Here is a 13,009-nt window from a genome sequence, read left to right on the forward strand (position 1 = left end):
TTAGCTAAGACTGGCCCAATCCTGTGCATACAAATTAGATTTGTATGCCGCCCCAACTCCGCGGAGAGGGGCGGCATACAAATCTAAATAATAAATAAATAAATAAATAAATAAATTTAAAGAGGTTACTAAAGCTGTGAAAAATTTGAAAGTACCTGGCATAGGCAATGTACCAGTAGGTGTCCAGAAGTTGAAAGAATTTCACTACAGAGCAATTGACTGGCTGACTACGGTAGCTTCTTCAATGCTATTTTATGGTTTGTAGCTACCTGCCTGTTCAGTGGACCACATTTTCTTCTTCAAAAATATACTGTAGGTGATTGCTGCAATTACTAACTAGTCCCTGTGGTCTCCCACAATGAGATTTTTTGAGCAGATGCTTAATCAACTCCTGTGACATCACTGAAATCAATATAAACCAGTGCAGTTTTATCAAAAGCTTGTATACCATTGCCATTTGGAGGACCCATATGGTCATGGGAAAGCATTGAGAAAAGGCAATTACATCTGGAGTCCTTCACCTCGAAAAATATTTTAAATGTGTTCCATATCAGCTGATGGCACATACTAAACGACCATGATGTGCACAAGCTACCCATAAAATGGGTCCAGATGTTCTGTTAATATCTGCAGCTAAATGAAATGTGCTGGCCTTTCCAAAAGTTTCCCATGGAGTCTTGGGACTAACACTGCTATTGTTCATTCTCACCATAGATTCCATCACCAGATCTACATCATAGTGTCCCCTGTCTTGCTCCACACCAAAAATGTCTTGCTTGCAACCCCTCACTGTTACACTACCCAAACATCAATCAATCTTCTTAGCCACTTCAGTCTGCGCTTCAATATCAAAACCACCGAGTATCTGGAGACCGGTCCAAGCATCTTCACCATGTGGATCAGCAGAGATCTAGTGAAGACAAACTCTTTCCATTAAATAGGGTCCCACTGCAAAATAATGGTAGCAATGATGGAAGAGTATGTGTATGAGTGAATAAAACATGGCTGTTGTCAAAGATCACTGGAGTACTCTCTGATAGGCAATGCCAAATCATTTAATACAGAATGATGGTTTGCTCAGTAGCACTTTGCGGTGCTGAGTGCTGGCCAACCACCAAAATAGTGAATGCCTCTATATAACATGAATGCTGTGTTGGTCATTATGCTTTTTTGACCACCCAACAACAGACCATTAGCTAATGTGTTGCATCAATAACAAAGGAAATGCAGGAAAAACACCTATAGTGGTATGTGGCCAGATCTAACAAGCAGCACCCCCACACTGTTACCTGCATTGCCTTCCACTTTAACATCAATGGGAAACACCTACATGGGAGATTAAAGCAAGGGTGGCAAGACACAATTGATGTAGGTATGAAGATCACCCATTAGGAATCAGATGCTGCAATCAATCATATGAAATAGCTCTCTATATGGGGCTGCCTTTGAAGAATGTTCGGAGACTGCAGCCGCGCGAGCAGTCATGGACCTCCCAAGATATGCCCATGTTTCTCAAGCACTCCGTGAGCCGCATTGGCTGCCTATTGGTCTCCGAACGCAATTCAAAGTGCTGGTTAAGCCCTATATGGCATCGGACCATATTACTTACAGAACCGTCTTCTGCCTCATGTATCCCAGCGGCCGATTAGGTCCCACAGTTGGCCTTCTCCAAGTCCCGTCAGCCAGACAATGCTGTCTGGTGGGACCTAGGGGAAGAGCCTTCTCTGTGGTAGCCCCGGCTCTTTGGAATCAACTCCCTCCAGAGATTCGTACTTCCCCCACCCTCTCCACCTTTTACAAGGCCTTAAAAACCCATCTCGGCCCATAGGCTTGGGGCCACAAAGCTTAACATTTAGCCCCGGCCAATGGATTTCTTTGTATGACTGAATGAATTTGGATGACTGGTCTTAAGAAATTGGGGTTTTAAGAATGTATTTTAACTTAGATTTCTACGTTCTTTTTGTATGTAATTATTAATTAATTAATTTGCTAATCTGAAAAGTAGATCCTGCACCCTGGGAAAATGCAAAGAAGATCATCATTAGATATGTATTAAGTTTTCAAAGTTTAACAAAACAAACAAAAAGCCTCCACAAACCTCTCCGGGAGGTATGGTCATAAATAATTGTTGCCTGTCTGCCTAAGGTTCTGGTCAAGAAACCCTGCAACTTCATTGAGACCTGACCTCTGATCCCTTTTTAAAAAAAAAAGCGAAACACAAAAGAGCCTAAAATGAAAGAAGAGAACACAACACACACAATTAGAATCCTCTCGTTTTTAAAGAGAGCGCGAAGACCCAGCCAGGCGCGACGTAGAAGGCGCGTCGCGCGATTGGCTCGTCCTCGCCGTCCTTCCGGATCTTCCTCGCCCCGCCCCGAATCGAGCGGCTTCAGAGCTGCGCCTGCGCGCGCTTTGAAGGCTAACACACGACAAGGGAAACGGGGAGGCGTTTCCTTCTTCTTTTTTCTCCCCCCCCCCTTGGTTTCCCTCCCCCTCCCAGCATGGCAACCGCAGCGGTTGGGCGCGTGCTGGCGGGAGGACGCAGCTGGAGCACGGCGGTCAAAACGAGAAAGGTAAGGTCCGGGCGGGGGGGGGGGTGTTAAGACGTCGGGTGCAATAGAACCTTAGGCGCCGCGTGCGTTCCGGTGTAGCCGCAATGCCGCCTGAGGTGCTGAAGGGGCTGCTTTGATTTCAGTCCCCCACCCCATATGTCTGACCTCGGATGCGGCGGTGCAGCAGAGCGAAGCCGGGACTTCACTCCGAGCCTCCTTGAATACCTTCCTGGGGCAAACTGCGGTGAAGATGGCTGTCCGCATGCGCGGGAAGCAGCAACTTCTGAAGTTAACGGCATCATTTGGGGGGTTTGTTGTTTTAGCGGCTGTCGTTTGTAGTCAGCAACGTCACTAGAGTGCCTTCCGTCCCCTGTCCTATTGCTCTCCTATATCTCCTATACCTTTCTTCTATTCCTATATCTCTTCTTCTATTCTTTCATTGATATATTCTATTACTATACCTTCTTTTCTATTATTTCTTAGATATATTTTACTATGAGTATCTCCTCTATAACCTTCATCATGTATTTTACTATGTGTATACAGTAGTCCCTCGCTATACCGCACTTCACCTACTGCGGCTTCACTTCATCGCGGGTTTTCAAGAAATATTAATGAGAAAAATCATTCGCGGATCTTCGCTGGTTCGCGGGTTTCTGAGGAAGTCGATCGGCAGATTTAAACAGCCCGCCGAACTCGATCGGCGGGTTTTTCAAAACAAATATATCTAAAATTGTAAATACTGTATTTAAATACTGTATCTAAAATAAATACTGTGTGGGAAGGGTTTATAAACACTTAAAATAATGAAAACTTACCAAACAATTACAATATAAATACTTAAATAAGTACTATCAGTCGATAAATTCCCCATCGCGGATTTCACCTATCGCGGCCGGGTCTGGAACGTAACACCAGCGATAGGTGAGGGACTACTGTATAGATATATATACATTAAAACCCTCATTGTGTATTGGACAAAATAAATAAATAAAATGAAAGAAATAAATCTGGGGGAGTCTCGGATTTCTACCTGCAATGTCAGTTCCAAACAGACAAGTTTGCAAAGGCACGGGAAAAGGTTATGATGTGCTTGACAGACCATAAATGGCGACTGATGACTACTTCCAAGATTTCTGTGCTGCTCCGTCATGCATAGAGCGCTGGTGAGACCACATTTGGCATACTGTGTTCCGTTCTGGAGACCTCAGCTACAAAGAGATATGGATAAAATTGAACGGGTCCAAAGAGGGGCTACAAAAATGGTGGAAGGTCTTCAGCATAAAACTGATCAGGAAAGACTTAATGAACTCAGTCTGTATAGTCTGGAGGACAGAAAGGAAAGGGGGGACATGATCGAAACATTTAAATATGTTAAAGGGTTAAATAAGATTCAGGAGAGAGTAAACACAAGAACAAGGGGCACAATCTGAGGTTAGTTGGGGGAAAGATTAGAAGTAACACAAGAACATATTGTTTTACTGAAAGAGTAGTAGATGCTTGGAACAAACTTCCAGCAGACGTGGTTGGTAAATTCACAGTAACTGATTTTAAACATGCCTGGGATAAACATATCCATCCTAAGATAAAATACAGGAAATAGTGTAAGGGCAGACTAAATGGACCAGGAGGTCTTTTTTCTGCCATCAATCTTCTATCATGTCTATGTATCTGCCTTTTAATAACTGCTCAAAAAAATAAAGGGAACATCAAAGAACACATCCTAGATCTGAATGAATGAAATATTCTCATTGAATACTTTGTTTTGTACAAAGTTGAATGTACACAACAGCATGCGAAATTGACAGTCAATCAATGTTGCTTCCTAAGTGGACAGTTTGATTTCACAGAAGTTTGATTTACTGGGAGTTATATTGTGTTGTTTTAAGTGTTCCTTTTATTTTTTTGAGCAGTATAAATCGGTAGAATTGGAAATCTACAGCATTAAGAGAAACCAGAAGACTTTGGCTTGGAGGCAAAAAAGCAGAATCTTATTCATGGCAGGTGACTGAAACAAAATACTGTATTCAGCTTTGTATTCATGATGCAAAAAGGATGTTGAGACTCTAGAAAGAGTACAGAGAAGAACGACAAATACGATTAGAGGACTGGAGGCTAAAACATGAAGAACGGTTGCCAGAACAGGACATGGCTAGTTTAATGAAAAGAAGGACCAGGGGAGACATGATGCCAGGGTTCCAATATCTCAGGGGTTGCTACAAAGAAGGAGTCAACCTATTCTACAAAGCACCTGAAGGTAGAACAAGAAGCAATGGGTGGAAACTAAACAAGGAGACAAACAACTTGGAACAAAGGAGAAACTTCCAGACAGTTAGAACAATTAATCAATGGAACAGCTTGCCTCCAGAAGTTGTGAATGCTCCAACACTGGAAGTTGTTAAGATGTTAGATAACCATTTGTCTGAAGTAGTGTAGGGTTTCCTGCCTAAGCAGGGGGTTGGACTAGAAAACCTCCAAGGTTCCTTCCAATTCTGTTGTTGTTATTGTTGTTGTTAATTGGGTGGCTCCTAAAGCGCAAGCAGTTAAGGGTGCCACTTTTTTGGCACATGTGGCATCAGGCTGCATTAGCATCTATTGTAAAATTCAATGTGGTTGGTATTTTTAAAGTCCCATCATCACATACATAGGACCAGATTACTTACAGGACCATCTCTACCCATCCAACCCCATCTGGCAGAAAGGCATCATGTTTCAGGTATTTGTTGGCAGGTGAGCCCAGAAGGAAAGCCTTTTCTAAAACCTTTGGTACATCATTCTCCTCTGAGATTAAATTATCCGATTCCTGCTGGTCTTTTGTAAGGCCTTGAAAATTTGCTTTATGCCTGAACCTAGGACCCTAAGCATGTGTTACAGCCTGTCTTCTGGTTGTGCGAATAAGTTTAGCTTATGTCTGCTTTTGTGTATTTCTGTTTTTATTACTTTGTATGTATGTGTGTTGTAAGCTGTCTAAAGTCATGTAAATAGATGTGCAGCAAGTAGTGAGTTCAAAAGGGTGCACAGTTCGTGTGCATGCAACGCTTCTACACATACACAGAAGCATCTGAGGCTGGTAGCCAGAGCCAGCGCTACTGGTTCACAGAACCGGGCTGAACCAGGAGCAACCCACTGCTGATGTGCAGCTATATGAAGAGAATGAATGAATAAAAACAGTATACTTCAGAAGGACTGGCAAGAATAATTGTCTTTGGGTAAATATGGCTGGCCTGATTAGCAAGTTTTAAACTGAATTTGAAAAGGTAATGGGGTGAGAAATTTAATGTGTGATGAAAGAATTTCACAAAGAATTGTAGAATTGCTGAAATCAGCAACTCCCCCCCCACACTGGCTTGTAAAGTTATACAATTTATATTCCACATTATACAGTATTGATAAAAATGTAGTAAATAGCCAACTTGAACTTGAGATCTTCATACCCAGAGTAAATGAGGTTTAATAGATCACAGTGGAAACCTGATTGAGATGACTCTTATGACTGTAATATACGATAGTCCTCAATTTGCAAGCACAATTGACCCCAAAATTTATGTTAAGTGGAATATTTAAGTGAGTTATGCTCCTTACTTCGCACAATTGTTAAAAGAATGATTGCAGTTAGATAGGTTAGTAACCTGGTTTTTAAATGAATCTGGTTTCCCCATTGACTTTGCTTGTCAGAAGATTGCAAAAGGTGATCACATGACCTTGAGACACAACATTATTATTATCATGCCCAGGATTTTTTTCATAATGGCTTATCTATAGTAAATCTATATGAAGTTTTTATCCTTGAACCTCTGTTTATTGCTTTGCAGTCTATATTATATTGTGGGGGGCACCTAATATAGATCTAGAACTGTTGGTCTAAGGCAGGGGTAACTAAAGTTGACTCTTCTATGACATATGGACTTCAACTCCTAGAATTCCTGAGCTAGCATGATTGGCTCAGGAATTCTGGGAGTTGAAGTCCACAAGTCATAGAAGAGCCAACTTTGCCTACCCCTGGTCTAAGGAAACTACATGGTGGTAATCCTAAAATTAATTGGGAGAATGACTTAGTTATTATTGAATGAATGATTTCATTATTTATACCTAAGAATAATGAATTCAAGATTATTAGTTATAAATAATCTTGCAAAGGAATTTGCATGAAAAGAGAACTAAGTGCTGTTGTTTAAATAAAGGTCTGAAGAGAAGTTTTGCACCAAGTTTTCTATCTAATTCTGAGAACCTACAGAAAGTCCGAGTCACAAATTGCCATCCATTGCTGATCAAGGCAGTGCTCAGCATTCTGTTCTGTCTTCTTTTCCCACAGGGCCTGCAGCCTTAAGCCCTTTGACCATTAGATGGCGGCAAAGGTGCCATTTCATGATGGCTATCTTTGTGATCACCCAGATTTCTGTTAGTCAGATATAGCTGCTACTTAGGTGTACAGTAATACCTCATGATACGAACTTAATTGGTGCAAGGAGGAGGTTCGTAAGACGAAAGGTTCGTAAGACGAAACATTGTTTCCCATAGGAAACAATGTAAAGTCAATTAATCCGTGCAACAACAAAAAAAACGCAAAAAAAACCGCTGCCGCCTGGCTGTCACCTTTTAAAACAGCCAAGGGGGGGCTTCCCAGCAGCCTCCTGAACCCGAACGCCAAACCCGAACTTCCGGGTTCGGCGTTGGGAGGCTGCTGAGAAGCCCCCCGGCTGTTTTAAAAGGTGACAGCCGGGCGGCGGGGCTTCTCAGCGAAAGTTCGGGTTTGGGAGGCTGCTTTGAGGAGGCGGGGAAGCCTCTTGCAGCAGCTGCCACAGCCGCCGGCTTTCCCGCCGCCCGCCCGCCCAGGATGCTGACCTGCTGCCTCGCGGGGAAGCCGGGCAAGAGCGATCTTCTGCCGGCCATGGGCGAGCGGCGGGGAGTCCCCCATGGCCGGCAGAAGATCGCTGTTGCCCGGCTTCCCCGCGAGGCATCAGGTCAGCAAGAGCGATCTTCTGCCGGCCATGGGCGACTCCCCGCCGCTCGCCCATGGCCGGCAGAAGATCGCTCTTGCCCGGCTTCACCGCGAGGCATCAGGTCAGCAAGAGCGATCTTCTGCCGGCCATGGGTGACTCCCTGCCGCTCACATTGGGGTGGGGGGGCTGTCAGGACACCCCCCACCCCAGCACTTTGCATCCCGCCGGCTAAGAGCAATCGGGCAGCAGCTTCTGCCGGACACGGGCAATGAGCGGGACAGAGAAGCAGGGAGAATCAGGAGGCTCCTTTGGCGGCTGGAGGCTGCCTGGCTTTGTGTTTTTGGCTGGAGGAGGAGGCAGTAGGACCTTCCTAACTCCCTCCCCCCCAGCCAAAACCCCAAAGCCTGTTTGCTGCCACACGATTTAGCCAGGACAGGAGCGAAGTGACATGGAGGAATGGGGAGCTGAAACCGGGCGGTTTCAGCTTTCCATCCCTTCACGTCACTTCGCCGCTAAATCGTGTGGCAGCAAACATGCTTTGGGGGTTTGGCTGGGGGGGGGAGAAGTAGGACCTTCCTAACTCCCTCCCCCCCAGCCAAAACTCCAAAGCCTGTTTGCTGCCACATGATTTAGCCAGGACAGGAGCGAAGTGACGTGGAGGAATGGGGAGCTGAAACCGGGTGGTTTCAGCTTTCCATCCCTTCACGTCACTTCGCTGCTAAATCGTGTGGCAGCAAATATGCTTTGGGGGTTTGGCTGGGGGGGAGAAGTAGGACCTTCCTAACTCCCTCCCCCCCAGCCAAAACTCCAAAGCCTGTTTGCTGCCACACGATTTAGCCAGGACAGGAGCGAAGTAACGTGGAGGAATGGGGAGCTGAAACCGGGTGGTTTCAGCTTTCCATCCCTTCACGTCACTTCGCCGCTAAATCGTGTGGCAGCAAACATGCTTTGGGGGTTTGGCTGGGGGGGAGAAGTAGGACCTTCCTAACTCCCTCCCCCCCAGCCAAAACCCCAAAGCCTGTTTGCTGCCACACGATTTAGCCAGGACAGGAGCGAAGTGACGTGGAGGAATGGGGAGCTGAAACCGGGCGGTTTCAGCTTTCCATCCCTCCACGTCACTTCGCCGCTAAATCGTGTGGCAGCAAACATGCTGTGGGGGTTTGGCTGTGGGGGAGGGAGTTAGGAAGGTCCTACTTCTCCCCCTCAGCCAAAACCCCAAAGCCTGTTTGCTGCCACACGATTTAGCCAGGACAGGAGCGAAGTGACATGGAGGATTGGGGAGCTGAAACCAGGCGGTTTCAGCTTTCCATCTCTCCACGTCACTTCGCCGCTAAATCGTGTGGCAGCAAACATGCTTTGGGGGTTTGGCTGGGGGGGAGAAGTAGGACTTTCCAGCAGCCGCCGAACGCGGAAGTTCGGGTTTGGCGTTCGGCTTCGGGAGGCTGCTGGAAAGCCGCCCGGCTGTTTTAAAAGGTGACTGCCGGGCTGGGGGGCTTCCCAACAACCTCCCGAACCCCGAACTTTTGCTGAACTTCCGGGTTTGGGGTTCGGGGGGTTGCTGGGAAGCCCCCCAGCCCGGCGGTCACCTTTTAAAACAGCCGGGCGGCTTTCCAGCAGCCTCCGAACGCGGAACCCGGAAGTTCGGGTTTGGCGTTCGTAACTCGAAAAAGGTTCGTAAGAAGAGGCAAATTTTTTCTGAACCCCGGGTTCGTATCACGAGTTGTTCGTAAGACGAGGGGTTCGTATCTTGAGGTACCACTGTATTTGGGGTCTTCAAACATTTGAGAAATAGGGTTGAGTAGTGGGCTATCAGAACTCGGTGGCTCAGTGACTAAGACATTGAGCTTGTCGATAAGAAGGTCAACAGTTCATCAGTTCGAATCTCTAGCACCGTGTAACGGAGTGAGGTCCTGTTACTTATCCCAGCTTCTGCCAATCTAGCAGTTTGAAAGCACGTAAAAAACGCAAGTAGAAAAATAAGGACCACTTTGGTGGGAAGGTAACAGCGCACTGTGTACCTTCGGCGTTTAGTAATATGACCACAGAGATGTCTTTGGACTATGCTGGCTCTTTAGCTTAGAAATGGAGATGAACACCATCCCTAGAACTGGAAATGACATGTGCGGGGGAACCTTTCCCTTAATGGGATATCAATTGCATCCACACATTTTTTTATAAAAGATTTATTGATCTATCCAGCACTCATCACTTTTACAGCAAAAACCTAGAATGTTTTTATGCCTTGCTTACCTTCTAGCAGTCATTTGGATTTGGAAGGCATTAGCTAAGGGTTGTTGAAATAAAGTAGCTCTGCAAGCCATGATTCTGGTCTCCTTTGCTGCCAGAGCAAAGGGGCTCTCTGTACTCTCCCAGCCTCTTTCTTACCATCTATCCCTAACACATACAAAAGTATCCCTGGACTACTACTTTATATACAGGGTGTCCAGCAAGCCTGGAAAACAGGGAAATCAGGGAAATCGGCGGTTCAGGAAATATTGGAATTATCAGGGAATTTGTGAAAAAAACCTGAATACATCAGGGAAAAACCCAAACTGTATTAATGTTTAAAAGTCGGGAAAATCATGTTAAAAAAATCCAAAAACGGATCACGCTGCCTGGCAGAGTAAAGCAAAAATTAGCATAACTGTGGCAATAACTTTCTTCCTCAGCTGCTGATATTTCTCCACAGCTTAGCCGTTTGGTATGACGTCATCAAGGACCGCGCCTTAACTAGGTCGCCAGTCTGAGATATCTGAAATTATTTTCTGGCAGCCCAGAAAAGCCCGAGATGGCCGGGATTAAATTGGGAATGGCAGGAAACTGGCCAGGCCTTTGTGCCGCTCTCAAATCTCCTGGGTAATTTTTCTGGGCTCGGGTTGTTAAGTAGAAAATGGTTCTTAAGTAGAGGCAAAAAAAAAATTTGAACACTCGGTTCTTATCTAGAAAAGTTCTTAAGTAGAAGTGTTGTTAAGTAGAGGTACCACTGTACATGGCATCTCTATTGATTAGGAAGAAATGTCATATACTACAAGTAATTGTCAATAATGGTAAGTGGAACCAAAATTTCCAGCACTAAGCACAATACAGTGTGATGTCCCCTAATGTAATTTTAGGATGAAGCATAGTCCCAATCCTTCTGGAACTGAAATCAATTTCCCTCTTATGTTTCCCTAAAGTGATACTTAGCAAATAGAACAACTTTACTTCTATATTTGCTTCATTAAAATCAATTTAATTTATATTGGAAAAGACAAATTTAAAATTCTGCAGAGCAGAGAAATAAAATGGTTATGTGTCCAGCACTATCCAGAAAGTGTCAGCTGAATGGACATATTTTCTAAATTGTTTAGCTTAGCCCATTGGGTATAGCAGTCAAATTGCATCCTACAAGTTCTGAGGGCCTTCTTCCCTTGTTTCTTTCCATGGAGACAACTTCAATAATCTGTTTATAGAATAATTAGACTGCTGAGAAGCTTTGTTAATATGAACACAGGACAAATAAAGAAGTGCATGAAGATGGCTTTTTGCCAAGCTTGAGCCATTACTGCTTTGCCAGTGCTTCTTCTGTTCTTTTGGCAGAGTGCTTGATTGAAATTACAGTTGTCTTACCCACTGATTATCTTGGTAAAAGAAAAACAAATCTGTCTAGCCATATCTTGCCATCTTCCACAAAAGCTGGAAGATAACTGCCTTTGTGAATCATTGTTTTGAGCAGGAAGTGTACTTGCTATATGATGCACTAGGGCTTTAAGACGGACAGAATAAATTGTTCAACTTCTGAATCAGGATTTTTAAATGGTTGTCTAGGTCTAGATGGTAAGTAGTAGAAAAAGTTGCTCAAAGGTCACCATCTGAAGTTTAAAGAAGCAATTAACAAACTTCCGACACCATTTCTACTGTTTCCTTGACATAGACCCTCTGTCTATGTGCTTTAGTACAGCTATAGTAACTGATACCCAACACACTAAAAATGTTGGATTCCAAAATGTCTGGAGGACAAGTTAAAGAAAAGTGATACAAACAATTCTTGCATCAAATATTTATTACCAAGATTGTGTTTTGCAAATTGTCTGCCTTTAAACCTCTTTCAGAACAAATAATACCAGAATTTGGGAAGAAATGCAGAATTAGTGCAAGAACTGACCATTGCTTTTATAGCTGCTTATTGAAGTAAATAGATTGTGATAGATTGAGCTGTTGAAGTGATATTTGGCATCCTGAGTATTTTGATTTTTAGCAGCAATAAAATATCAAGTAAGCTTCTTATTGCGCTCCCATAGGCTTCTGTGTTCTAGAAGCAGTTCACACAACAGTCTTCCTTGCTCTGCCCATACTTATCAAACTCCCATGGGTACACTTTGCTTGATTATTAGTTATTTTCAGTAGATCCACATAAATGAGTCGTGCGTTAGTGTTTGAGGCAGGCAGTTTGCAAAAATAAATGGTAACTTGTTTCACTGTGACATCTGTTCCAAACATAAAGTTTATTAGGAAAGAATAGCCCTTAATGAGAATTCATTTACAAGGCAGATGCCAGGTATTTTTCAAGCAATCATTAATCTTTCTACAGTATTTATTTGTAGTGTGCTTGTGTCAGAAAATTGCTATTAATATAGTACTGGTAGTACTAGTAGTGCTTCTAGTTTCCTATAATTTCAAGTCCATGAATACTTAATATTTAATTATCAAAATACATATTTTTTTTAAAATCTCTTTATTAATTTTTCTTATATCATTCCCATCACATATTATTTTGAATTACAGATTATACATGTTCTCAGTTAACATTCTGACAGCAAGTTTTGACCGGTTTCATTTCATTATATACATTGTATTTCATATTTTTAAATTCTAAAATCTATTACGTTCATTAATTTTACACGGTAACTGTAGGTCGTTTCAATTGTACTGTTGTTTCATATTATGTTGGTTTTATGTTCTCTTTTGAACCCATTCATGCCATTTTTGCCATGTTCTTTTTGATTCTATTATTTTATTTCCCTTAATTGAGTTCGTGAATTCATCCATCTCTGCACAGGCATATATCTTATCTATAATTAAATCTTCCGTTGGTATCTGATCACTTTTCCAGAGTTGTGCTATCGCAATTCTCGTGGCGGTGTTTATATGTGTTGTGAGGAGCATTGTTTGTTTTGAATAATGTTTTCTCCAAACTCCTAAAAGCATAGCTTCCGGTGTGAGTTCTATTTCCTCTTTCGTAATGTCTGTGAGCCAAGTATGAGTTATTGTCCAAATTTTTTGTATCATGGGGCAGGACCACCACATATGGAAAAACGTACCTCTTTCCTTTTTACACTTCCAACACGAGTCTGATAATGTTGGGTGGATCTTTGCTAATCTCACCGGTGGGAGGTACCATCTGTAGAACAATTTGTAATAGTTTTCCTTATATGCTGCCGGAAGGGTTATTTTGGATATTGTGGTCCATGTTCTTTCCCAGTCGGCAATATGGATCGCGTGTTGCAGATTTTTTTTCCCACGCTATCATTGGTGTTT

At 43.3% G+C, this 13,009-nt stretch overlaps 1 protein-coding gene across 1 annotated transcript in view; it reads left to right on the forward strand.

Annotated features, from left to right (window-relative positions):
- The first annotated feature begins 2,303 nt into the window (after positions 1-2,303).
- MRPS9 (mitochondrial ribosomal protein S9) overlaps positions 2,304-13,009 on the forward strand; it is a 62,411-nt gene continuing 51,705 nt past the window's right edge. The window contains exon 1 of the mRNA XM_070751067.1: positions 2,304-2,573. Coding sequence (XP_070607168.1) covers positions 2,502-2,573 — 72 coding nt within the window. The 5' untranslated portion in view covers positions 2,304-2,501. The remainder of the gene's footprint in view (positions 2,574-13,009) is intronic.

The sequence above is a fragment of the Erythrolamprus reginae genome, chromosome 4 (genome assembly GCF_031021105.1).
Source record: "Erythrolamprus reginae isolate rEryReg1 chromosome 4, rEryReg1.hap1, whole genome shotgun sequence".
In the NCBI taxonomy this organism is placed as follows: domain Eukaryota; kingdom Metazoa; phylum Chordata; class Lepidosauria; order Squamata; family Dipsadidae; genus Erythrolamprus; species Erythrolamprus reginae.